The 25859-nt window shown below is 51.1% G+C and overlaps 1 protein-coding gene across 11 annotated transcripts in view; it reads left to right on the top strand.

Moving 5' to 3' along the window:
- Positions 1-25052, top strand: part of ARHGEF11 (Rho guanine nucleotide exchange factor 11) — a 110080-nt gene extending 85028 nt beyond the window's left edge. For 5 of the 11 annotated variants that reach the window (XM_054484037.2, XM_063650199.1, XM_054484040.2 and 2 more), the window contains 26 exons: positions 747-843; positions 1025-1147; positions 2072-2095; positions 3328-3472; positions 4090-4189; positions 4970-4999; positions 8166-8292; positions 11370-11549; positions 11640-11687; positions 11911-12098; positions 12415-12561; positions 12850-12929; positions 13088-13213; positions 13712-13829; positions 14675-14853; positions 15447-15522; positions 15778-15945; positions 17108-17198; positions 17912-18037; positions 18468-18529; positions 19474-19692; positions 19989-20351; positions 21386-21481; positions 22403-22650; positions 22905-23094; positions 23838-25052. In XM_054484037.2, the coding sequence (XP_054340012.1) occupies positions 747-843; positions 1025-1147; positions 2072-2095; positions 3328-3472; positions 4090-4189; positions 4970-4999; positions 8166-8292; positions 11370-11549; positions 11640-11687; positions 11911-12098; positions 12415-12561; positions 12850-12929; positions 13088-13213; positions 13712-13829; positions 14675-14853; positions 15447-15522; positions 15778-15945; positions 17108-17198; positions 17912-18037; positions 18468-18529; positions 19474-19692; positions 19989-20351; positions 21386-21481; positions 22403-22650; positions 22905-23094; positions 23838-23896 (3410 nt within the window). In that variant the 3' untranslated portion in view covers positions 23897-25052. The remainder of the gene's footprint in view (positions 1-746; positions 844-1024; positions 1148-2071; positions 2096-3327; positions 3473-4089; positions 4190-4969; positions 5000-8165; positions 8293-11369; positions 11550-11639; positions 11688-11910; positions 12099-12414; positions 12562-12849; positions 12930-13087; positions 13214-13711; positions 13830-14674; positions 14854-15446; positions 15523-15777; positions 15946-17107; positions 17199-17911; positions 18038-18467; positions 18530-19473; positions 19693-19988; positions 20352-21385; positions 21482-22402; positions 22651-22904; positions 23095-23837) is intronic. The other 6 variants (XM_063650189.1, XM_063650202.1, XM_063650198.1 and 3 more) reach the window with 3 other exon arrangements.
- Positions 25053-25859: the final 807 nt, after the last annotated feature.

Below are 25859 nucleotides of genomic sequence, written 5' to 3' on the forward strand. Positions count from 1 at the left end.
ACAGCAACGAGTCCAGAGTGAGGACCAGGCAGGCTAGATGGTGCCTGTCTCCCTTCTCCTTCTAATCATGAGTAGAAGAATTAAGGGGAGGCAGTCTAAGGTGATGTCAGGCTGAGAAGCTAATCACTGGCAGCTTTTTAGAGGACAGGAATTGGAAGCTGCATTTAGAAAGAGATGATTTGTGGGCACATGTGACAGGGAGGAAAGCCCAGGCATAGGGTGAACAGAGCTTGCTCAAAAGCAGAGTGAGAGTGAAATGCAGCTCCCAAGGACTTAGCCTAGCCTGGGTGGAGCTAGATGCAGGGACTAGAGGAGAGACATCTTTCAGTTTCTACTGGGGAGCTCAGGTTTCATGGAATGTGAAGTGCTTGCCTTTTTTAGCCTTGTGAGCTGCTTCTGGAGCAGTAGAGGGGAACAAGCCTCTCAGAGGTCTGCACTTGGATGTCAGAGGATGGTACTTAGACATATCCAATGAGAGGGGCTTTAATACTTCTCTTAATGGAGCACAGAACATCCAGAAAATATTTTTGTCCTTGCCTTGGACTTTGGATATCAGCATCTAGTCCTGAATTCAGGAATGACCTGAGAGGTCCAGGCCTCCTCTCCCTTTAGGCTAACAGGGCAGAAAGCCAGCCCTTCCTCCCAGTGTCATAGGGAGCTGAAATGCCTTGAGATGCTCAGCAGAAGGGATCTCCCCCCACCCCCAGTACCCCATCCACTCTGCTTTCTCTGGTCTCCCACTACAGACTCGCGCCTGCGGAACAGCGAGGATGCCCGTGGTGTTCTCTGTGAAGCTCAAGAGGCAGCCATGCCTGAGATCCAAGAGCAGATCCACGACTACAGGTTGGCCCAGGAGCTGCCCTCCCACCGCTCTCCTCGTTCACCTCCGCCTCTTGGCCCTGGCTGCTTCTCTCTGGGACGTGCACTAATCTCTTGTTATATGTGTTTGCCTTGTTCTTTCTGGGTGTCCATCTGTTGAGTATATGTGTATATTTCTTTCTTTCCCTGTGTTTATCTGGCTTAGAACGAAGCGCACTCTGGGGCTGGGCAGCCTGTATGGTGAAAATGACCTGCTGGACCTGGATGGGGACCCTCTCCGAGAGCACCAAGTGGCTGAGAAGCAGCTGGCTGCCCTTGGAGATATTTTGTGAGTCTTTCAGCTTCCTCCCACCCCACTGAACGTCCTAAGCAGGTTGACATATTTTGTGGGTCTGTTCTTTCAACCTCTCCCCCTCTTCCACTTCTTGCCTGATTCTCCTGCCCCTGAAAGATGGGGAGTCATGCCCTCCTGCTGCATTGGTCAGGCTGAGGGCTGCAGGTGTTCAAGGGTGTGGCAGAGCCTGGAGCTCCTGATAGTCATTTGGTGGTTATGACAGACCACGGGCCCCAGGAATGTGGTAAGCTTTCTGCTTTCCCCTGCTGGCCCTCTTCCTGACCTTTCTCCCTTCCTGCCTCTAAGATCTTACCTGTCACAGAGTGAGGCCAGTGCTGTGTGTGCCCAGTGGATAAAGTTCCTTCGGGAGGCAGCTAGAACTGGCTTAGGGGAAATTGAACCATCTTTTACTAATCCACATCAGAAAACTGAACTAGTGCAACATATTAAGGCGCTTCTGGCACAGCTGCTTTTGTTATGTTTTTCTAGCGCCATTTTCGAAAGTGTCATAGGCACCTGTGATGCAAGCCCCAGTATCACAGACTTTGTGGGGACACTTCAGGCTTAGAAGCAATTTTTTGCCCTAATACTGCTCCTCACTAAGTAGTTATGTGACCTTGGTTAAGCCATTCCATACAAGTCAGATCCATAGGCACAGCCAGGCACTTCAAGAACAGGGTAAAAATAGCAAAGAAGATGAAACCTATGCAGTCTCTGCTAAGGCTGATATTTCAACTCGGCAAATATTTATGGAGTTCCTGCTATGTACCAAATGCTTGTGCATCAAACGTACTTCTCTCCTTTTCCCCCACTAACTCTCCTTTCATCTAGGAAGAACTTACCCTCCTCCTAGCCTCTAACCAGGTGACCAGCCTCTGTCTTTGCAGTCTGAGTCATCTGTTCTTTCTTCCATTCCAGGTCCAAGTATGAGGAAGACAGGAGGTAAGCAAGTCTATGATGTGGATTTGCAGCTTTCAAGGTGGAAGGAGTGGGGTTGAGCTACTATGCTTTCCATTTCTGACAATCACAGGGGAGTCCCTCGTGTTGTACAGCCACGAAGGACTGTGGTTCCTGCAAGTCTAGCACTCAGGTGTCTGTGTGACCATAACATAGGGGTGATGAGGCCCATGCCCCTGATGCTCAGGGATCACTGCCTGGGGTTGTGGGTCTGCTCCTCAGTGGGAAGACACCAAGCTGCCATCGCCTCTCACAGTCCCTTACCTGGCGGCAGCTTCTCTACCCAGATGAGTCCTTTGTCTCCCTTCTCACGTCTTTCCCTTAAACCACCTCAAGTAGTAACAGTAATCATGGAATCAGCCTGTTAGTGACATCTGCAGAGGGGAGCTGGGGTGCAGCATAGTTCCTTTCTTGGCACATATAAGAATTTTTTTTTTTTTTTTTGCAGCCTATATCTTTATCTCATTGTTTTTCATTAGCCAAGGTTAAAATGAGTCTGCATTCCCTGAGCATACACACTAATAAGGGAGAGAAAATGGGGTTAGGAGTCTGTTTAAGAGGGAAATACAGACAGAGCTGAAGCCTTGCTGCATTGAATGCACAGAGTGGGTCATCATCCATCCAGCGAATTGTGGGTACAAGGACATTTTTAAACGGAGCTCTGGACATTTTCATTTGTGGCAGTTGGAAGCCACTTGACAGCTCTTTTTCCATCTCTTTTTCTCTGTACTGGGGTGGGAGGATGGTGAAGGCAGTGTACCTTGGCAGAGGCTGCTTGGCATTTCTCCTTTCCCCTGGCCTCCCCACCCCTGCACATATGCCTGAGCGTATCAGCTGCAGGCCTCAGCCAGCCTTCCACACCTGCCTATGGCTTGACCAGGCGCGAAATTATTTACTTACATTTTAGGGAATTGGCATGTTCTTCCACTGACCATCATCTGCTCATGGGGAAGAGTTCTGCTTAGGGAAAGAATAAGACTTCTCCTGGGAGAAGTCTTATCTTGGTTACCTGTGGGCTCACTGCATAGATAAGGTCACAGCCCAGACTTTTAGCCAGCTTCTGCCTGCTGTCCCATTTAATTATTCTAGACTTTTCTTTGAATACTTTTGCCTGTAACTACCCCTTCCCCACTCCACTGGGTGGTGGTGAAGAGATTGTTTGGCACAGGGAAGATAACTTGAGCTCTCTGATTCAGGACACTGTTCCTCTTTTAAAGCGCCCCCATGGACTTCGCCCTCAATACCTACATGAGCCATGCTGGGATCCGTCTTCGAGAGGCACGACCTTCCAACACAACTGAAAAGGCCCAGTCTGCTCCTGACAAGGACAAGTGGCTACCGTTCTTCCCTAAGACCAAGAAGGTGAGGGCCGGGCATGGTGGCTCATGCCTGTAATCCTAGTACTTTGGAATGCCAAGGCGGGTGATTGCCTGAGCTCAGGAGTTCGAGACCAGCCTGGGCAACATGGTGAAACCCCATCTCTACTAAAATACAAAAATTAGTCCGGCATAGTGGTGCATGCCTGTAACCCCAGCTGCTTGGGAGGCTGAGGCACGAGTATTGCTTGAACCCGGGAATTGGAGGTTGCAGTGAGCCAAGATCATACCACTGCACTCCAGCCTGGGCAACAGAGTGAGACTCTCTCTGAAAAAAAATTAAAAGAAGGTAACAGAGCTGTCCTGGAAAATATCTCCTCTTGGTGCAGTTCTCTGTGCTGAGGTAGGTCAGGAAAGCCGTTTTGCAGGTCTCTGGCTACATCTCTCCACCTGGATGTGGAGTCAGTGAGAACCCCCAGACTAAAGCAGCTCTCAGGCCCTTCCAAACCCAGGCCAGAGGCGAACATGCTTGTTAGGGTACCAACAAGAGTCAGCTCTCCAGTTACTTGCTGAGGGCCAGCCTTGGGGGACAATGGCAGAATTGATTAGCAGCCACGCCTGGGTATCAGGACCTCCTGCAAACAGCAGTGTCTCCTGTCTCAGCAGAGCAGCAATTCCAAGAAAGAAAAGGATGCCTTGGAGGACAAGAAGCGAAACCCTATCCTCAAATACATTGGGAAGCCCAAAAGCTCTTCTCAAAGCAGTGAGTATTTGGGGAGCAACAGCCTTGGGCATTCCTTGGGCAGGGACCTCAGCCCTTTCATGTACCAGTGTGTTGGCAGAGGGCCTTCCTGTGTTTCTGGGAGCCACAGGCCCAAACTCAGACCACAGCCACTTTCTCCCCTTGCCAAATCCAGTGCAGGATCTCTGAGGTTCAGGTGAATGTTTCCAAGCCAAGGAAGCCGTGCCAGTCCCTGGGTCTTAGTCTAGGAACCCAGAGCAGTTCTAGCTACCAAATGACCATGTGAGAAACATTTCCCCTCAGCAAGGATCGCCCTGTGGACAGTAAATGCCCCCTTCACCTTCATCCAAGGGTCTATAATTGGTCCTAGCACACAGGACTACAGTAGTACAGATGTGGGTGGGGGATGGTTGAGTCACTATTAAGTAGAACTAGTCAGGTTGGGGGCAAGTTTGAGACCCAAAGGTTCCCTTAATGCCATCAGTAACCCAAAACTCAACTGGTCCTATCATTGATCTCTTCCCAGCGTGTGTCATTTGTCTGGAAATTGTTGCTGGCCCCTCCCAGTCAGTACCTTAAGCCCCCCAATATCAATGGGAATCTGTGAAGGACAGTGGGGTGGGCTGGCCTCCCTTTCTGAAATTGCTACATTGCAGGAAATGGAAAGGGATTCTTCTAGATCAGCCTTGATTTTTGCCACTACCTTTTAATTTTTTGGCTTGATGTAATTTTTATTTTGATTCTTAAAACATTGATTGACTTTTCATGGTTTACTTTTGTTTTTGTTTGTTTTTCTTTTAGCATTTCATATTCCCTTGTCCCCTGTGGAAGGTAAAAGGACCATTTTATTTGGGTTTGTCTTTGCATTAGCATTGAGTTTCCATCTCCCAAATCTTGTCTTTTCTGTTTCTTTCTCATCGTCTCCCATCCTGTTCCTCCTCCCTCCCTTTCTTTCTTCTCTCCATTTCTCTTATGCGTTGCTCATTGTTGCTAAAGCTGCTGTGTGCTGCAAACCCTGTGGGGGATTGGGGAGGGCACAACCCTTATGCCAGGTACGAGACCTTGTCTCCTAACCCAGAGTTCCAGGGGGCAGGGCCCCTTCTCCTCCAGGGACAGCTCCTTCTGGTAGTTCTGGCCAAGACTAGACTTCTGGTTCCTCTGGCAGTTTTTCCATAGCCTGAGGCCTTTTTTTTATAATTTGGTCACATCTCCAAGTATGAGGGTCCAAAAATCCAGAGTTCTATATAAGTGAGGGGAACCCTCACACATTGAAGGGTCTTGCAGTGAAGCAGAAGTGCCTCAGATTTTTTTTTTTTTTTTTGGAGACACAGTTTCACTCTAGCCCAGGCTGGAGTGCAGTGGCGTGATCTTGCCTCACTGCAACCTCGCCTCCCAGGTTCAAGGGATTCTCGTGCCTCGGCCTCCCGAGTAGCTGCGACTACAGGCATGTGCCACTACACCCAGCTAATTTTTGTGTTTTTAGTAGAGATGGGGTTTCACCATATTGGCCAGGCTGGTCTCGAACTCCTGACCTCAGGCAATCCACCCGCCTTGGCCTCCGAGAGTACTGGGATTATAGGCATGAGCCACCGCGCCCGGTCAGTGCCTCAGATTTTTGTTTTCAGTTAAAATAATTAAAATGTCAGTTTTGAAGGTGATTTTTTTTTTATGTAAAGTATGGGTCTCTAACAGTTTTTCTCTTGGGTATTTTAGTTCGTATCATCTACTTAAGCCCTTCAGTATAGCACCTCCATCTCTTTTGACGTTTGACTACCAGCACTGTATAACCACAGCAGTGAAAAAAAGAATGACCCTAAATGTATTTTAGAGGACCTAGTATCTTCCAGAATCCATGTATTTATTAAAACATTAATGTGATACACATTAACCCACAAGAAGCTGAGAGCCTACAGTGAATTGTCAAAGAATTGAGCAAGTTCATTTCCTGTTAATAAGGTCCATATGCATGCAACTGATTAACACTTTCTAGGTTCTACAATAAATATAGAGAGAGAGACAGCAATGGGATGCAACCTGGAAACTATTCTGTTACTGCAATTTATTTTATGTAAAAGTGACAGTTAAAAATATTATCTTCCAAATTAGTTTAAAAGTTACTAAACTCCTAGACTCTATGCCATTTTAAGCAGTAAAAATAAGGAATTAACGTAAAAAGGTTTATAAAACAAGGGGAAAAAAAGAATGGCCTTGAAATCCAGTCCTCAGTTTTTTTTGTTTTTGTTTTTGTTTTTTGAGACAGGGTTTCGCCCTGTCACCCAGGCTGGAGTGCAGTGGTCTAGTCATAGCTTACTACAGCCTTGAACTCCTGACTCAAACAGTCCTCCCACCTCAGCCTTCCAAGTAGCTGGGGCCACAGACGTACATCACCACACCTGGCTAATTTATTTTTTGTAGAGAGAGGGTCTCACTATATTGCCCAGCCTGGTCTCAAACTCCTGGGCTCAAGCGATCCTCCTGCCTTGGCCTCCAAAAATGCTGAGATTGTAAGCATGAGGCACTGTGTGCCTCGCCACTTTGCTCTTTTTAAAAATGCATTTCCTTCTACCTGTTTTTCCCCTGTTACTCTGGGTCATTTGGTTATACCAGATCTCAGGGCTATGCCTATATTTTGCCACAGCTAAGGTATAACTCTATCTAGAACATTAATTGTGCATTTTCCAAGTGGCCCATGGGAAAGAGAAGAGTGGACTCAGCCTGCCGGCTTTCAGTTATAGGATGTTCCCAGGCTCCCACATCATCACCCAGCCAGGGCGGCTCAGGGCTGCGGCTGCCCAGCTGGCCCTGGCATCTGCATGGCTTCAAGGCCCAGATGCACATTCAGGCTGAGACAGGCAGATCTGCTCTTAATCTCCAAAGTGAGAGTGATGGTAATAGCCCCTACTCCTGTAATGTGCACCCACAGCCACTTACACAGTTTTAGAAAAATATTCCCTAGCCACTTGCCTAAAGCCTGTCGAGTTGTAAACTTTGAAGACAGCAGCTAAATTTTTTTCTGTTCTCTCTGACTTAGAAGTTTTCTTACGAAAGTCAGATTTTGAGACAGATTTGTAAGTTTGTATATGTAGATGTCAGAATCTCTGAAGTAGGATCAGCGCCCAGACCCTGGGCTGTTGATATTGCCTCCCCATTTCCCCTTGTCCTTTCCGCTGGTCTCAGGCAGCCAGCATTTCTAGCCCACCCCTGTTGTAATATCGCTGGGCTCAGAACTGAGCTAGTTGACTTGAAGGTGAACTCCTTATCTCTCTTCCCTCCTGCTGAGAGCCACAGAACTCTGGGTCTGAGTTCTCCAGGGGCTGTAGTTGGCATTACCTGTGCCTTTTCACTCTCCCGTCTGCCCTCTCTGTCTGAACAAGAAGAACAACTCTCTTCTGTCTTAGCTTTGAAAGGGGGCTGGAATTTGAATGCCAGTGAAGTCTCTCCTCTGTTCCTCCTAGGTCACCTCTTACGGTACTAAAGAGTCTGATTCTGTAATGATGAAGGCCAGAGAAGGGCAGAAAGGACAGGAAGGAGAGGCAGAGAAAAACAAATAAAGAACTCTAAAATTCATTTAAATTTGAGAAATGCCTGATACATTTTGGCAACATGGCCAAATTACATGTAGATGTGCTTTGGTCTTCCTGGCTATTTTTTTAACCTGTATGTGGCTTTTAGGAAAAACCTAATCATGACTTTCAAGCAGAAGCGTTATTGTAATAATGTGAGAGCCAAAAGAATGCTTATGGAAAATATACTTCCAAACCCTCTCATTTTGCGCACGAGGAAAGAATAAACCCAGAAAGGTAGTGTGACTGCCCAGGGCCACACAGCATATTCATAGAAGAGCCAGGACCAGAACACATCTCCTGACTCTTGGTCCAGTGCTGCTCTCATCCACGCTTGCTCATTGCTCTGTCTTCTGGGATCTGGGGAAGTCCAAGCCTGAGAAGCCATCCCTGAACAGCAAGCCTAGTGTCCTTCATTTTCTTTTTGCTTCTAGTCAAACCAGGCAATGTGAGGAACATCATTCAGCACTTTGAGAACAACCAGCAGTATGATGCCCCAGAACCTGGGACACAACGACTCTCAACCGGAAGCTTTCCCGAGGACCTGCTGGAGAGTGACAGGTAGCACTGGCTGGATGGGACTCGCCAGCTGCTCAAAGAGTGGGGCATGGGCAGGGCTGATGCTAGGGTTTAATTCCAGCTACTTTACCCCTCTCCACTAGCTTCTAAGCCTCCCTTTACAGAACTTCCTCCCCACCCCCAGTATCTTCAGAAGACACATTGTGTGCTGGTGAACAGGCCAGTGGAAGAGCAAGCAGATCCCCGACTTCCAGCCCAAGAACTACACACTTTTCAAATTTCCTTTGGATTTATCACCTGACTACTCAGTAGCCTTCATCCAAGATCGAGCTAGGTGATAAAAAGCAGCTAATCAGGAAACCCTAAGTGACAAGGATAAGGAAGACTATAGTGGGGGCAAGAGGGAGTCCTGGGGAAAAAAGACCCAGGCAGGCAAAAGAAAGTTGTTTCCTGTCTGTATGTGAAGAAGAGAGCCAGAGATGAGGTTCTGCTGGGTACTTTAAAGACAAGTGATGTAACTATAGGCATCAGATGTCCACCTCAGCAAAGAGAGGAAAAGTGGATTGATTACAAATGGACTGTTTTGCCCTTTTCAAGAAGAAAAAAGGGAATTGAGACTGGCATCTCTCATATTCTTCTTTGGTCAGGTTCTAACTAGAGTCCCCGTCTGGTATGAAAACATGTTCTTGGACTTACTTGCTCTTGATTGTGGCATGACAGCAGTCAAGTCATGTCTAAAATTCTATAGCCAACACTTAAAAGCCAACACCACCCTTAAAGGTGACTTAAACAGGTAGAGTAATATGGTCTTGTGTGGGGGGAAATAATGCTCGTATACAGTCAAGCCTCAGAGCCATTGAGCTGGAGTACAGGCAGGCATGAAAGCAAGTCAGTATGTAGCAGTGTGGATATTCAAGCCATTTTGCCTTTGTTGTTTGTTTGTTTGTTTTGGGGATTTTTTTTTTTAAGAGACAAGATCTTTCTCTGTCACCCAGGCTGGAGTACAGTGGTGCAATCATAGCTCACTGCAGCCTCAAACTCCTGGGTTCAAGAGATCATCCCACCTCAGCCTCCTGAGTAACTAGGGATACAGGCATGCACCACTGCACCTGGCTAATTGATTTTTATTTTTATTTTTTTGAGACGGTCTCACTGTGTTGCCCAGCTTGGTCTCGAACTCCCAACCACAGCAGTCTTCCTGCCTCAGCCTCCCAAAGTGCTAGGATTATAGGCATGAACCACTGCACCTGGCCTGTTTTGCCTTTGAAATAACTAATTATCAAACCATAAGCCAAGCTTTCCTGCTTGAATGCAGGTTACTCCTTTCTGTTTATATGAAGCCTTTTTTCAGTTTAACACGTGTTAAAAGATTTTGCTGCCATGAGAATTGACAGATTTACAGGAGATAAAGGTTAAATTTGTACTGGGGGAAGGTTGAGTTCTAACATTAATGGGTAAGTTAAATACGCAAATTATGTGATTCCTGTGGTAGCACATGCTGTCGTAGATATATCAAATATTTTAAGATTATAAGACATCAACGTTTTGAGAAAATATTTGAGACCATTTACAAACTTGCATTCTTGGCATTGCTAGGTAAATTTGCCCTAAGACACTCACTAGGATCCTAAAGCTACTCTAAGCAGAAGCCTTTGGATTTGATGATTATCAACTCATTGGCAATCTCAGAAGAAATAGTATTAGCAGTATGGTGGGTCAGAGATTGTTGTAGATACTCAACAGGTATAAGATGCCCCAGTTCTAGAAAGCAGCACCCTAGGAATCTGGGGGCAAAGATAGATGATATGCCTCACTTCTTGGTGAGGGGCGTTACTTACTTCTCGGTGCTTGAAGGAAGGTGCTTAGCTCTGCAGCCCCAGTAACTCCACTGGGTGTTTGTTGTGGTGGTACAGTGACCCATTAGGACACTGAAAAGTGTTCCAAGTTAGTCTGGGTTGGGATTGTTCTAACAATTCTGGAGAGTGAATTCAATAAGGGGTCAGTGGGCAGTATGTTTTCTAACCCTGTAGACAAAACCCTCAGGACCCTAGGAGATGAGCTCCATTTTGGATCATCCGGCAGTTTGGGCACGATGAATGGAGACCGAGACATTTAGCTCCTCATTGCAGCAACCTGCTGTGCTATTAAGAGCTCTGCAGAAATTTCCAGGCCTCCTGTGGTCCTAGAAGCAGAGCAGGATGTGGATTACTAATAATATCAGAAAACCAGCCCAACAGGGCCACAGCATGGAGGTGGGGGGACCATCCTGGGGCGGCTAGGGGTCAGAGGTGCCAGCTGTCTTGGGCTGATGCACTGCAGGACTCGACACCGCAACACCCAGTCATCAGCATCTCATCAAACCCCAGAGACACTCAGTAGCCAAGCACGGCAGGTCAAGGAGCGGGTTCCTGCCTATCAGTAAAAAAGGCCCCTGTAAGCGCAAGCCTGTCTGCTCTTGAGAGGAAATGGAATCTTAGGAACAGTACTGTTAAGATAAGAATGGAACTCATCCACATCACAACTGGAGGGCTAAGAATCCAGCAGCAGATAGAACTTTCTGACAGGCAGTGTGGAAAATCCTAAAATGAGCTGTGAATATAGTGACTCCACTTTCCTCTTAAGACCTCTTAAAAGAGGTTCGCCTCAAGCAGAGTTAAAGGTGGGAGCTGACCCGTTCCAAAGCAGAGGCAACGTGAACTGGCCACTAGACGGCCCCAGGGGCAGGGAGCTGGGACCTTGTGGTCCCTGATGAGGGACGATGATGTCTACCACCTTCTTGACAGAAGCATGGTGTCTCAGGCCTCTGGACACACTACAACTCTGAGTCTATTAGCCCCAGATTTCATCTTCCTGTTAGGATCCCTTCCTAATAGCTCCAGAGGAAGATGACTCTGTCCATCCATCAGGCTAGGCTGGGGAGAGAGGAGGAGTTTGTAGAGCAGCAAAAATAGTCTGTCATTGAGAAGCTTCCACTGCCATCCAGCTGCTTTGGCCATGTTCAGGAGGAGAACCTGTGGCACGGAGGCATCTTTGAGATGGAGCCACAGGTAAGAGTTGGCCAGGATGTAAGCATGGCCCACTGACTTCCCAAGTCTCAGTCTTTTGTCCCTTCCCCCCAGTTCACGCTCAGAGATTCGCCTAGGCCGCTCTGAAAGCCTCAAGGGCCGGGAAGAGATGAAACGGTCTCGAAAGGCAGAGAATGTGCCCCGCTCTCGCAGTGATGTTGACATGGATGCTGCTGCGGAGGCTACTCGCCTGCACCAGTCAGCCTCGTCCTCTGCCTCCAGCCTCTCCACCAGGTGGGCAGGGCTACAACAGCTGCCCCCATGGACATCTCAGGGGTGGGGGCAAGGATAGAGGGTTGCTGAGAGTTGACATTCCCTCCACAGGTCTCTTGAGAACCCAACCCCTCCCTTCACTCCCAAAATGGGCCGCAGGTAAGTGATGGGCACGGTGGTGCCACTGTTTGGTGTCTCTGTGTCCCATCCACACCCAGCTGCTCCTCTCACCCGCAAGGGGCTGGTCGGGTGGGTATCTCCTCTTCTGGGCCCACTGGTTTCCCGTGTGCATGGGGCAAGCAGGTTGGGCAGGAGAGGGAGGGCCAAACCCTCTGTGTGAGCTCTTCCTCCTAAGTGAAGCTGAGCTGCCTGTTTCCCCCAGGAGCATTGAGTCCCCCAGTTTGGGGTTCTGCACAGATGCCCTCCTTCCCCACCTCCTAGAGGATGATCTGGGCCAGCTGTCTGACCTGGAGCCAGAGCCAGATGCCCAAAATTGGCAGCATACAGTGGGCAAGGATGTGGTGGCTGGGCTAACCCAGCGGGAGATTGACCGGCAAGAGGTCATCAATGGTGAGAACGTGCTCCACTGCCCCCAGCTCCGCTCATACATGTGGGAATAGGTCCAGAATGCCTAAGACACAAGGGTGGGAAAGAGGTAAATAGGGTGGGGGGCCCCTGTGTGCTGGAGCAGGTCTACGTTGCCTGTTGCTATAAGGTTCCCCTCAGTTCTGGCCCTTGGGGTAAGAGAAAAGTTGCTATATGATCTGAAACCGGCACTTCAGTTCCCCCAAAAATAGAGTGGTGTGGGAACCAGGGCAGGGACTCTAGATACTTGTTGATCCATTTTCTCCCTGGTTCTACCCTCCTTGTCACAACCACCGCTCAGAGCTGTTTGTGACTGAAGCTTCCCACCTGCGCACACTCCGGGTCCTGGACCTGATCTTCTACCAGCGAATGAAGAAGGAGAACCTGATGCCCCGGGAGGAGCTGGCCCGGCTCTTCCCAAACCTGCCTGAACTCATAGAGATTCACAGTAAGGAGCCTGTGCCCCTCCAGACTCCTCTTCTGCTGCCCTTCAGCTTCCTGTTCCACTTTGGCCCCACTGCCAGGACCTCCCTGAGTAGATAACCTACCACCAATCCCTGGTGAGAAAAAGATCTGTGGACAGCCTGAAACCAGCACTGGAGTTCACCCCGAAAGTACAATGGTTTCCAGACCCTTCCCTTGGCACTGCTGTCAGAGATTCGCTTCTCTCTGTCAGAAAGGTTCTGGCAGTTGAGCTCAACCCCAGGCATTTCTAGTTGTTCTCTTCTTGCCCCAGATTCCTGGTGTGAAGCCATGAAGAAGCTCCGGGAGGAAGGCCCCATCATCAAAGAGATCAGTGACCTCATGCTGGCCCGGGTATGGCTCCAAACTTCTCCCTCTTGGCAAGGAGGAGACTGGGGGAGGCAGGGTCTCATTACCCAAGGCCAGGGAATTTGGCAAAGGAAGGGATAGGCAGGGGTCTGGTCCCAGGCAGGGGTTTGATGCCTGGCCCCGTGTCCATTCTGCCTCTTCAGTTTGATGGCCCTGCCCGAGAGGAACTCCAGCAAGTGGCTGCACAGTTCTGTTCCTATCAGTCAATAGCCCTAGAGCTAATTAAGACCAAGCAACGCAAGGAGAGTCGATTCCAGCTCTTCATGCAGGTGCGTCCTTGGCCATGCCTGGCCTTCCTTCATCTCCATCAAGGTCACCAAGGATCTCCGGAACTTCTCTCCTTCTGGCCACATTCTCCCTGTCTACAGCAACTCCCTCTACCCTTCGGCACACGCTCCTCAAAAGCACTGACTCACTCTAGACAAAGAGACTTCTGTTTGTTGAAAAGAATTCTGGATTAGCAGTCAGAGGCCTGGCTCACCCACCAGCACCTGTGTGCCCTGAGATGGATCTCAGTTTCCTTGTCTATAGAACAGCAGCAATATGCCTGCCCTTCTGTTCTGACCATATCCCTTTGAATTGGTGTCTCCCTGCCACGACACACCCTTCTCTACATCTTTAAGGAAGAAGCTTCCACTGCCATTTCTGAGTGATCCATCTGGCGTTAGGACCTGTTTGTCATGTTCACACCCATCTTGGCCCTGAGCCCATAAGCCAGCTCCCAGCCACGCTGACATCTCCTCCCTTCTGTGTCTCCTGCTGTCTAGGAGGCTGAGAGCCACCCTCAGTGTCGGCGGCTGCAGCTGAGAGACCTCATCATCTCTGAGATGCAGCGGCTCACCAAGTACCCGCTGCTGCTGGAGAGCATCATCAAGCACACAGAGGGTAGCACCTGGGGAGGGGCTGGCATCACAGGCAGTGGGCCTCGTGCCAGACCCTCATTCTGGCACTGCTTTGTGACCTTAGCAAGTCACTGTGCCTTGTGGTCTTTGGTGTCTTCGTTCTTGTTCTGTTGTGGGGTGTTTCCGAGAAGAAAATGATTGTAAATGTCCTTTGGAAAATATAAGGTGTTTAACAGTGGGAGGAGTAGGGGCCACCATTGAAGTCCACCTGTGTGGGCCTTTGTGCAAATCCAAGGAAAGCATCTGGTGCCCAACACAGGCTGGCACTCAAGGGCACCTGGGTCCCTCTGGTTGCATGGGGCTGGATTTTATCCCCATTCATGCCCCCTGCAGTGCACAAAAGACACAGCCTATGTGGTAACACTAGAGGAGCAGGGGATCAGACTGAACAAGAGGGTCTAGCCTCAAGTTGTCACTCTCCCTGGGATCCTGGGCATCTTTCACTACCCCCAAATTTCAGACATTGGAGTCAGGACAGAGAGGTGTTAGGAACCCCAATCTGATTTGAACAGGCTTTCTAGAGGCATAATTGTGGCCATTTACCAGTCTCTGTCCCTTGCATCTGTAGAGCTGGTTGTAGTAGAGGCAGGGATTCCCAAGAGCTATCAGCATCTTCAAAGCAGTGGTCTGTCTGAGACCTGAAGATGCTCAGTAAAAGTTACCCTTACCACTTGGGGTCCTCAAGTGAGGCAAGGGTGGCTCCCCTCCACCCACACCTGCTGGTTTTAAGCAAGCCAGCTGCCATGGATGAATAGGCAGATAACAGCTGGCGCCATGTTAAACTTCTCAGGCAGGAGCCCCAACCATCTCCTCTGTCCATTTTGGTAGGTGGCACCTCTGAGCATGAGAAGCTCTGCCGGGCCCGGGACCAGTGCCGGGAGATTCTCAAGTATGTGAATGAAGCGGTAAAACAAACAGAGAATCGCCACCGTTTAGAGGGCTACCAGAAACGCCTGGATGCCACCGCTCTGGAGAGGGCCAGCAACCCCCTGGCAGCAGAGTTCAAGGTAGGAGGCAGAGGCTGCAGCAGTCAACCCCTCACACTTTGTGGGTACCCTTAGGAGCAGAACACTGGTCAGGGCTTGGAGAGTCTTAGAGGTAGGAGACAGAGACCAGATAGGGTGGCACAATGGAGCCCCAGAAGACACACACCCTGCTATTGTCACCCTGTCCCTAGATGGACAAGGCAGGCAGCCCCACCTAAGAAAGACTAGATGTTGGAACTCAGCCTGAGAGAGCAGGGGATGGGGTAGAACTGGAGGTAAGGTGGAGATCTTCTGGGAGGGAATAGAGCTGGAGGCATGGGCAGGAAAAGCAGTGTGTGGTCTTCTTGGGACTGTAGCTGGCACATGGTAGGGGCAGGTGGGAGACCCAAGTCAGAGCCATCGGTATATCCCCCTGCTGGCACATGGCACATGACTTCACAGTTACCTTTTTGCTTGTCTTCATCCCCCACAAGAGAGTAAGGGCAAGGACTTTTTCTTATTTACCAATTCCCAGCACCTTAACACAATGTCTGGCACACAGTAGGCTCTCAAACACTTGAATGAATGAATGAATGAATGAATGAATGAATGAATGAATGGTGTCTCCTTAACAGAGTCTGGATCTTACAACCAGAAAAATGATCCATGAGGGACCCCTGACCTGGAGAATCAGCAAGGATAAGACCTTGGGTATGTGCCAGGGGACTGGGACTGAGCAGGAACCTGCAGTGGGTGGGCCTCCCTGGGCTCTTCTGTCTTTCCCAAGCATTGAAACATGACTGGAGGTGATAGCTCAGGACATGGGAAGGGAATAACCAGAGAGAGAAATGGGGTCACCAGACTCCCAGGGCTTCCTAGAGCCTCCAAGAGCCTGTGGCCCTGCATTGTGCTCATGAGGGATGAGTAGGCACCAGGGAACGCCTTCCCACGACCATACCCCTCCAGACCTCCACGTGCTGCTGCTGGAGGACCTCCTGGTGCTGCTGCAGAAACAGGATGAGAAGCTATTGCTGAAGTGCCACAGCAAGACCACTGTGGGCTCCTCAGACAGCAAGCAGACCTTCAGCCCCGTGCTCAAGCTCAATGCTGTGCTCATCCGTTCTGTGGCCACAGGTACCTGGGGAGATGGTCCAGGCTGACCTGGGGCTCAGGGACCATGTCCGGCAAGTGCTGGGTGAGGCAGGGCCAGTCTGGAGCCTTTACAGGACCTACTTGTCCACCTGTGTTCCTTGCCTCCTGTCCTGACCCAGCCTAAGCGGGATGACTGGCCCAAAGTGGGGTAGGATGAGGGTTAGGGTGGGGACCAAGAGGAAGATAGACAACCTGGCACAGGGCTGGTCAGCAGTCCTCAAGCACAGTGCTGGATGGGATGTGCACACCCAGGATGGGGTAAGAGTGTCTGAGCAGGATTGGGAAGAATGGGATTAGGCAGAATGAGTAGGACAAGCCTTTCTGCTACAAGAGTGACTTGGGCAGAGCTTGGTTACAGAAGATGCTAGTACCCACGGTACAGAGCTGGGTCCAGTGGACAGGGACATTTCAATGAGAAGTGCACTGTGTATGAGAAAGCGCTCTGGAGCAAAATTCTCTGGATTCACTTTCTTCATCTGTAAGATAAGAGTGATACCTACCCTACCTCTTGGGGACATCAAAAGGGATGACAGGTATGAAAAAGTTTTATAAACCCTTGGCCAGGCACTGTGGCTCACACCTGTAATCCCAGCCCTTTGGGAGGCCGAGGCACGCAGATCACTTGAGGTCAGGAGTTCAAGACCAGCCTGGCCAACATGGTGAAACCCTATCTCTACTAAAAATACAAAAATTAGCCAGGCATGTTGGCAGGCACCTGTAATTCCAGTTACTCAGGAGGCTGAGGCAGGAGAATCGCTTGAACCCGGAGGGCGCAGGTTGCAGTGAGCCAAGATGGCGCCACTACATTCTAGCCTGGGTGACAGAGCAAGACTCCATTTCTAAAAAAAAAAAAAAAAAGTTTTATAACTCCTAAGCACCATACACATATCAGCCATCACTGTTTAATTAGAGCAGGAGAGGAATGGGGGTGGCTGTGAAAGATGACATTAGGGGTCCTGGAATTTCCTTTGTCCCTTATGTAAGTGGGTTCCCAGTGGTCCTGAAGATCCACATCTGTCTCGTGCTGCACTCTCCATCCGCATTGAGGGTCAGGGCTTTGAGTCCCACTCTGTCCCCTGGCCCAGGCTGCAGTCACACCTGCCATCCCTAGTACAGACCCTTCTACCTTCCTTTCCTCACGCAGATAAACGGGCCTTCTTCATCATCTGCACCTCCAAGCTGGGCCCACCCCAGATCTATGAGCTGGTTGCATTGACGTCATCAGACAAGAACACGTGAGAATTGATTGAGGGGTTACCCGTAACCACGGTCCCTTTGGCACCAGGGTGGTGTGTATGAGGACAGTGGATCGCAAGGCCAGGTTTGGGCCCCAGAGCAGTCCCTGGACAGGGCGTTGGGAAGGGAAGTGAGAGGTAGGACAGAAGTAGAGAAGCTGGGAGGGGTCATCATCCCCGACCTGGTCACCAGGCCCGTTTCTGGGAGAATGAGCTTCTGGCGGTCTTCCAGCCGCTGCTGCTGCTGCTTTCCTTCCTGCCCTACTCCCTTCACCATCAGGCAAATTAGATTCATGCATCCTTCTCAGGCATTTGCCTCCCACCCAGCCCATGTTCTTTGACAGCAGCTGCCAGAGGTGGCGTGGTACAGCGGAAGGAGACAGGTCGAGTCAGACAGTTTCCCAACTCCAGGGTTTTCTTCTGTAAAATGTGGCTAATGCTACCTGTTAGAGAATTACTTTAGAGAGAAAACATAGAATGCTTTGCACAGAGTGTAACAGAGGGTTGGTGTCCAGGATTTGGTAGCTGCAAGTAATATAACCCCAAGGGAGCAGTCAGGGAGGACTGTACAGGGAGGTGGGCACCTGCCAGGCAGAGGGTTCTTAGGGCCTGGAGAAGGGCCTGGAAGCCCTGCTCCAGTGGGCTCAGTATGGGGTGGTGTGTGCTGCTATCTTGCTCTCACTACAGTCCTCTCTGTTCCTGCCGAGCAACAGATGGATGGAGCTCTTAGAAGAGGCCGTGCGGAATGCCACCAGGCACCCTGGAGCTGCCCCGATGCCTGTCCATCCTCCACCCCCAGGTCCCCAGGAGCCAGTCCACCAGGGCCCCATACCCAGCAGGTGCAGTGCTTAGCCCTCCAGACCCTGCACTCTCTCCACTCCAAATCTCCTGTTTCCTGCTGCTTCTAAGCCCTTCGCCCCCGTGGGTAGACAGCCACAACAGGGAAATGCTAGCAGGGAGCAGACAGCTCCAAGTGCTGGCAGATGGAGGAACATGCCCCCTGTCCCTGCTTCCTGTCCCTGTCCACTCCCCCACAGCCTGCCACCTGGCTGTAATAGAGCTGAGCCTGAAGAAGGGTGAGGGGGGTGTAGAGCAAGGGACCAGAGAAGCTCAGCCAGCAGCCCCCCTCCTCTCTGGGTTGCCAAGCAGGCCAGCCAGGTGAGGAGGCCCACACCATCCTTCTCGGATCCTACTCCATTGCCCATTCTAACGCACGAGTCTAGAGTGGAATCTCATAACGTCTCACCCTGTGTTGGTTTCCTTCCTCAGGGTAGAACTGGATGACTCAGACGTGTTCCATGGTGAACCCGAACCTGAGGAGCTGCCTGGCGGTAAGGGCCCTGAACTGTCCTGTGGGAGCCAGCCCAGGCCTTTTTCTGTAGGCACAGGTTGGGTGTGAGTATGGGGGCGATGGGAGAGTCCATCAGGGCCCGGGGTGTGAGGTTTTGATAAAGAGTAGAGAAGAAACAGGGCGGGAGGAAGAGTCTGGAAGAGGAAGGAGAGCAGACTGAACAGACTTAAGAAAGGGTGAACTCGCTCACCTGACCAGAAATTCCCACCCAGCCTCTCTGGGTGACGGCATCAGCCGTGGAAGAAGATGAGCAGTCTGGCGGGATCCATGGGCCCTGCATCCTCCAGCCAGGGGTTACTGTTGGGGAGAGAGATACGTGCTGCAACTATGGGAATGGAAAACATGGGGGTGCTGGGGAGCTCAAAGGGCTTAAGATGCAGTTACTGTGATGGGATTGGTAGAGGGGACAGCATTCTCATTGAGAGCTTGCATGTGAAGTAACCTGGAGTCTTGGGTTTCAGGAGAAATCTCAGGTTTCCTGGCTGGGTCTCTGTTGTTTCCTTCTGCTTAGAATGCCTTTCCTCCTAACACCACACCTCCTTCGCGTCTTCGTTCCAGTGTCCTCTTGGCCCAATCTGTTTAATACTGTAGCCAGCACTGTCCAGCCCCCAGCCCCATGCCCTGCTGTTGTTTTCTTCTTTCCCGTGGAAGTTACCGCCTTCTAACAAACTACATAATTGACTGAAGTGTCTTATTTTTGTGTCCTTCCACTAGATTGCAAGCTCAACATGGGCAGGGATCTTTTTGTTTTGCTTACTGTTGTATGCCAAAAGCCTGGGACAGTGCCGGCCACAGGAAGTTCTCAGTAAACAACTGTAGCATGAGTCAGTGTTCCCAGCCCCTTGGCTCCAAAGCTGCCCATAGGCTCTCCCATACATGCCCTCTCCGTTTCCCTGCCTTACAATCTTCTCTCATCCGAAACAGGCACTGGGTCCCAGCAGAGGATCCAAGGGAAGCACCCGGTCCTGCTAGAGGACCCTGAGCAGGAGGGCAGTGCAGAGAAAGTGGAACTGGGTGTCCTGCCTTGCCCTTCCACATCCCTGGATGGAGAGAACAGGGGCATCAGGACAAGGAACCCCATCCACTTGGCCTTCCCAGGCCCTCTGTTCATGGAAGGGCTTGCTGACTCCGCTCTGGAAGATGGTGAGTGCTTCAAGGCCCTGCCGTCAGCCCCTGGTCCCCAGTCGCACACGCAATGTGAACTGGCAGGCACCTGCACCCTCCACCTTCCCGAAGGCTCTTCCTGGTGTGCTTGAGGAGAGATGGATGCAGAGACAGATGTCATTCCCCACCCAACCCCCACCAGCTAGTTGGCCAGAGCCCTCCAGCTTCACCTGTGCCTGAGGTCACCACCTTGGGGTCAGTGGGGCAGTACAGCGATCCTTCTGGCGTGGTGTGCAGTCCCATGCTGGGAAGACATCACCCTGTTTCCCCTCCAGTGGAGAACCTGCGACACCTGATCCTGTGGAGCCTGCTGCCAGGTCACACCATGGAAACTCAGGCTGCTCAGGAACCCGAGGACGACCTGACACCCACACCTTCTGTCATCAGCGTCACCTCTCACCCCTGGGACCCAGGCTCCCCAGGGCAAGCACCCCCTAGGGGTGAAGGGGACAACATCCAGCTTGCAGGGCTGGAGGGGGAACGGCCAGAGCAGGAAGACATGGGTCTCTGTTCTCTGGAACACCTACCCCCAAGGACCAGAAATTCTGGGATATGGGAGTCTCCAGAACTGGACAGGAATCTGGCTGAAGATGCTTCAAGCACAGAGGCAGCAGGAGGTTATAAAGTTGTGAGAAAAGGTAAAATAAATGGGAGTGTCCAGTGGGGAGACAAGCACCCTTGCTAGGTGAGATAAGTCTTCCGAACAGCTGCTTCCTTCCCTATACTCCCCCTGGGTACCGTGTGAGCAGAGACCTACGCTGGGTCCCGGAAGAAGGAGACAACGCCGATATCAGGCAGGCTTTGGAGTTGGACATCCGAGATTCAGAGCTTAGCTCTGCCACTTAATATCTGTGTGGCTTTAGACAAAATTCTGAATCATCTCTGAGCTTCATTTTGTAGCACATAAGGACATTTCTTTCTGCCTGGCACAAACCAACTACCAGTACCAGTCTCTGTTAGCACTCCTCACTGATCTCCTGGTCCCAGGGAAAAGAGCCACTCTTCTCAGGAGCCTCAGGCCAGGAAAGACAGGGCAGGTGCTTGCAGCCCCTCATGCCAGGCAACAGCTCCAAGGGCAGTAGAGGTGGCAGCTGGGACTGGAAGGGATGGAGGACAAAGCTGGGAAGACATTTGGCGAGTGAGGGGTGTGGGGAGTGAACAAGGTGGCAGGGAGGGCACCCCGGGTTGGGGAACACCATGGGCGGCCTTGAGACAAGAAAAGCCAAGACAAGCTCACAGGGAGGCCGATAGGTGAGCCCAGGGAGGAAGGTCCCCACCCCGGGAAGAGTGGGCTGGTCTGAGAGGGTGGCAAGAAAGGTAGAACAAAGCCTGGGGCACGCATGGGATGGGGTTCCACGCTAGTGGGCCTGCCCTCCCCTGGGATTCCACTCTGCCTCCCTTCCAGCAGCATTTTTCATTCCATCTGCCCGAGGGCCACCTGTCTCCTGGGTTTCTGGGAACTGACCTTCCTTCTCTGTCTCTCGGTGAATTGGTGGAAAGTTCTCTGCACTGCCTGGGATGTCATCGTGTATGATCTTGTGTTCACCTTGTTCTTCCCGTTTTCTCCTCCCCCTGTCCCCACCTCCTGCTCTCTCTCCTTCCTGTTCTCTCTCCCTTCCCTTTCCTTGTCTTTTGGTCTCTCCTCTTCCTGGTGGTGGTGGTGTCGGTGCAGCTGAGGTGGCAGGCAGCAAGGTTGTCCCTGCACTACCAGAGAGTGGCCAGTCAGAGCCTGGGCCACCTGAAGTGGAAGGCGGAACAAAGGCTACGGGTAATAACTTTCTCCTTGGAGCTAAAGACAGGCCAAGACTGGAGTGTGGAACCTGTGAGGGCAGAGTCGGACCCCTGCCCGTGATCACACACACACCCACAAGCTCCCTCAGCTGCCTGGAATGGGGAGGAGGAAGATCTGGCTCTAAAGACAGGGAGATCTGGTTCTAAAGGCTGGCTGTCCATCCAGCCTTAAGAAGCTACCTGTCCAGGCTCCTGTTCAGAATGGCAGGGATAAATGCCTGTGTGCAATTGTGGGAGGGGCAGGGAAGCCTGGCCTGGGGGTGGGGACCCAGTGTCCTTCACCTGATACGCAAGCAGCCACTTCCCCACCTCAGCCCCCACTCCAGTGTCACTGTGGAAATCGGCTGAAAGAGCCTCCCAGGTTCCGCGGTGGTTCTCTGTGCTTCCTGCCTGTCAGGAACCCTCCACGTCCTTCCTCCAGCTCTCTCTGACACCCCTTGGTTGGGTCAAGGGACCTCCAGAGGATCATGGCATGGATGGAAGAGGGGCCGGGCAGGGCTGTAGTTCATCCAGAGCTGGAGTCAGACAGGGCAGGAGGGCTGCTGCCTGCTCCTTTCAAAAGAGCCTGAAACCAGCCCACAATCTGTTTACTCAAGGAGGGGGAGCCACTCCAATTTCCCCAAATGAAATACTGCAGCTCTGCCACTTCTCCCTTGAGTTCACTGCTCAGCATCTCCCCCGGGTTGGGGCCAGACTGAGCAAGTGCCATCTAGAAGGTCTCGGGAGCAGGGCTTTTAGGGGGCTGGCAGACAGTGAGCAAGGCCCACATGCTCTGAGTTCGTCTGGAGAGGATTGCCTGGCCTGCTCTGTCAGGTGGCTGGGGAATCCCACAGGAACGGGAAGATAGCTTCGACTTCTCTGTTTGCCTCCTGATCTCATTCTCTTACTGTGGGGACAGGGAACTGCTTTTATGTCAGCATGCCATCAGGACCCCTGGACTCAAGCACCGACCACTCAGGGGCACCCACGAGCCCCCCTCAGCCTGACAGCCTCCCTGCAGGGCAGACAGAGCCTCAGCCTCAGCTGCAGGGAGGCAACGGTGATCCAAGACGCCCCAGCCACTCTCCCCCAAGCCTGGCCCTCAGGGACGTGGGCATGATCTTCCGTACCATTGAGCAGCTCACCCTCAAGCTCAACAGGCTCAAGGTGAGGGAAACAGGGCTTGGGTCCCTGCAGGCCTTCAGTCCATCACCCCAAAACCATTCCCCATGAGTGAGATGTGTGTCTTCGCGGGAGCCCTAGATCCTGTCCTGGCCCAGGGACCTTCCCCCAGCCCACCCAGCCACCCTTAAATCACACCCTCATCCCCAAGGCCCAGCACAGATCAGAGTGTGACCCCTTCCCCAGGGGCCTTAGGAATAGAAGGACTAGAGCAGACATTCCCCCGCCGACTCTTCCAGGATATGGAGCTGGCCCACAGAGAGCTGCTCAAGTCCCTTGGGGGAGAGTCATCTGGTGGCACCACGCCTGTGGGCAGTTTCCACACAGAAGCAGCTAGATGGACAGACGGCTCTCTCTCACCCCCCGCTAAGGAGCCCCTGGCTTCTGACTCCAGGAACAGCCATGAACTGGGGCCCTGCCCTGAGGATGGTGAGTGAAGCCAGGTCCCTCTCAGTACCTACCATGGGGGAGAAGTCTGCCAACTCGTGAGGACACATCACTAAGCAGTGAGAGATGGTGGTTCTGAGAGTCTGGTTTCCCCTTGAGTGAAACGAATTCATTCTCTCAGCTTCAGAGAGGGATCTTTTTAGGGAAGTCCCACAGAAACTCCCTGGCAAAATGGGGAGCTTAGAATTGAGCCCTCTTTTTCCTTGTGCTATGGAGGTGACAAACCAGGAGGAGCCTGTTCTCACATCTAAGACCTGTTCTTTTTTTAATTTTTTATATATATATATATATATTTATTTCTATTTATTTGAGACAAGGGCTGGCCTGGCTATGTTGCCCAGGCTGGTCTCAAACTCCTGGGCCAAAGTGATCCACCCACCACAGCCTCCGAAGCAGCTGGGATTGCAGGTGCACACCATGGTGCCGGCCTAAGACTCGTGCTGATTAAATGGTTCAGAACCACACTGGGTGGGCCAGGGACACAGACAGCTATGTCATAATTCAGGAAGACAAGGCACATACCTACCTGACCTAAGGGCTTTAGGGGCTGATGAAAGTGGAGTTCAGTAGACAGCCCTTTTCAAGCCCTACAAGAAACTAGGGTTTCTGGAGGAGAAGGAAGGTGATGAAGGATCTGTTCTCGTGAGCCTGAACTTTCTAGACAAAACATGTGGAAGCGGTCACCTCAGGCTGGCCAGTTCCTCACCTTCATCCTCCTCCCACAGGCTCTGACGCCCCCCTGGAAGACAGCGCAGCAGACGCAGCCGCGTCACCAGGACCATAACCGTGCAAAACACCAAATCCTCTGCATCCCCACTCCTCCTTCAGGGACTGGCCTGAGACCGGGGCACAGGTTAGGGGGGATCCCAACGCTCCTCCCTGTGGAGGAGGCAGTTGGGGAAACTAGGATCCAGCCAAGGCCTGGGGGGAGACCCGCATGTTGCTTGGTCTGCTTAAGTCGGAGTCAAGTTTCAGTGTCTTTTCCCTCCCTCAGCCCAACCCTCCAAGGCCTCATGTCTCCTAAGCATGCTGACTGCATCCGAAAGGCCCCTACTCACCATGGTCTGCCCTCACCCCACATGTGCGTGTACCCGCGCACTCCTGTATGTGCGCTGCCCTCAGATGTGCAAGTGAAAGGAGGAGGCTTCTGTGTAAATGCACTTTCTTCCTCCCCTCTTTCTCCATAAGACCCCAGGTGGAGGTGGGTGCCTCCCCTCCCCTCTTTGTCACTTTGGTTTCCTATAAATATGTATGTATCGTATGTGCATCTTTGCTATTGTAAATAACTTTGACCTTTTTTGTTCCTGTTCCTGAAGTGCTGGAGGCAGTTATGGAAGGAGCTGCTTAGGGAAAAGGGGGTTCACTTGTATCTCCTTAGTTAACAACCCAGCTCCAGGATCGAGCCTAAAGCGGGAGCCAGGCCTGAGTATCCCTGTCCCTGTGAGTGGGAAGGTCTTTTGGCTTCCCATCCCACCTGGCTCCAGAGCCTGCCCTCCACAGCTTGCTGCCGAGCTACTCCCTCCCTCCCTGGACTTCTCATCTTCACAAGATGGGGACCATGGGGGTTTCTTACCCCACCTATGTCCCCCTTCCCCACCCTGTCCCTATAGAAAACCAGTGAAGCAGGTACGGAGCTGAAGACTGGGCCCCAGGAGGTGGGGACGGGTCTGAATGCTGAGTCCCTGAATTCACCCAGGACCATCCAAGGGGCCACTGCAGCATTGGCCCCATCACCACGTCCTCACCCAACTCTCCCTGATGAATAGAATATACACACTGTGCTAGGTGTATATATACATATATATATAAATATATATATAATATATAAAATATAGATATGGAAATGACTGTTTTGCTGTTAAGATAATGTATACTCTTTTATTTTCTTCCTTTCATGGTTAAGATTTTTTTTTTAAGAAAAGTTAAATATTCTTCAATGATGGTGTGTGTGTTTCTTGGAATCGCTGTGATAAAAGGTACGGTGTTTGTTCCCTGTAAGACTGGTTAGGATTGGATAGTGGGAACCAGAGGGAGCCCTCTCACCCCCAGACCCAGATCTTGCCTGTTCCCTCCCAGAGCTTCAGATGTGCACTCACTGAACTAGGGACTGGGCAAACAAGTTATACAACCCCCATGGAGAAAACATGACAAGACACTGAACTCAGTTACACACACACAGATATATATATATAGATACATATGTATACACATATATAGATACACACACACACATATATATACACACACAAACATACGTATATATACATATATGTGTATACAAAGGAGCAGTGGACCCAGAGTCAAGAGGTCTCATGAGCTGCCCTCAATGAGCTTGAAGACTTTAAAAGCCAAATCTAAGTGGGAGGGTTGCCTCAGGCCTGGCCAGTTCATCACTGTCATCATCCATCCACATCCTCCCACAGACGCAGCCACATCACCAAGACTGTAACCATTCACCTCTGTCTCCTGGCATTCAGTGTTGGATTAAAGTGACAAATTCTCTCTCTTCCAGCCCAACTCTGACTCCTCTACCTCTCACAATCCTCAGCTGTGTCCTCATTAGGGTACAGTCTATTTGGGCATCAGAATTGATAGAGGAGTCATTAGTGATGAAGGGTGGAATAAGGATATGGGCTGAAGGGGTCACCGAAGCTCTGGAGGACATGGCAAGTTTCCCTGCAGAAGCTGGGGTGACCATCATCCAGCACCTCAATGTGTTCAGTGTTGGGAATTCAAAGAAATGATGG

The sequence above is a fragment of the Pongo pygmaeus genome, chromosome 1 (assembly GCF_028885625.2).
Source record: "Pongo pygmaeus isolate AG05252 chromosome 1, NHGRI_mPonPyg2-v2.0_pri, whole genome shotgun sequence".
Classification (NCBI taxonomy): Eukaryota; Metazoa; Chordata; class Mammalia; order Primates; family Hominidae; genus Pongo; species Pongo pygmaeus.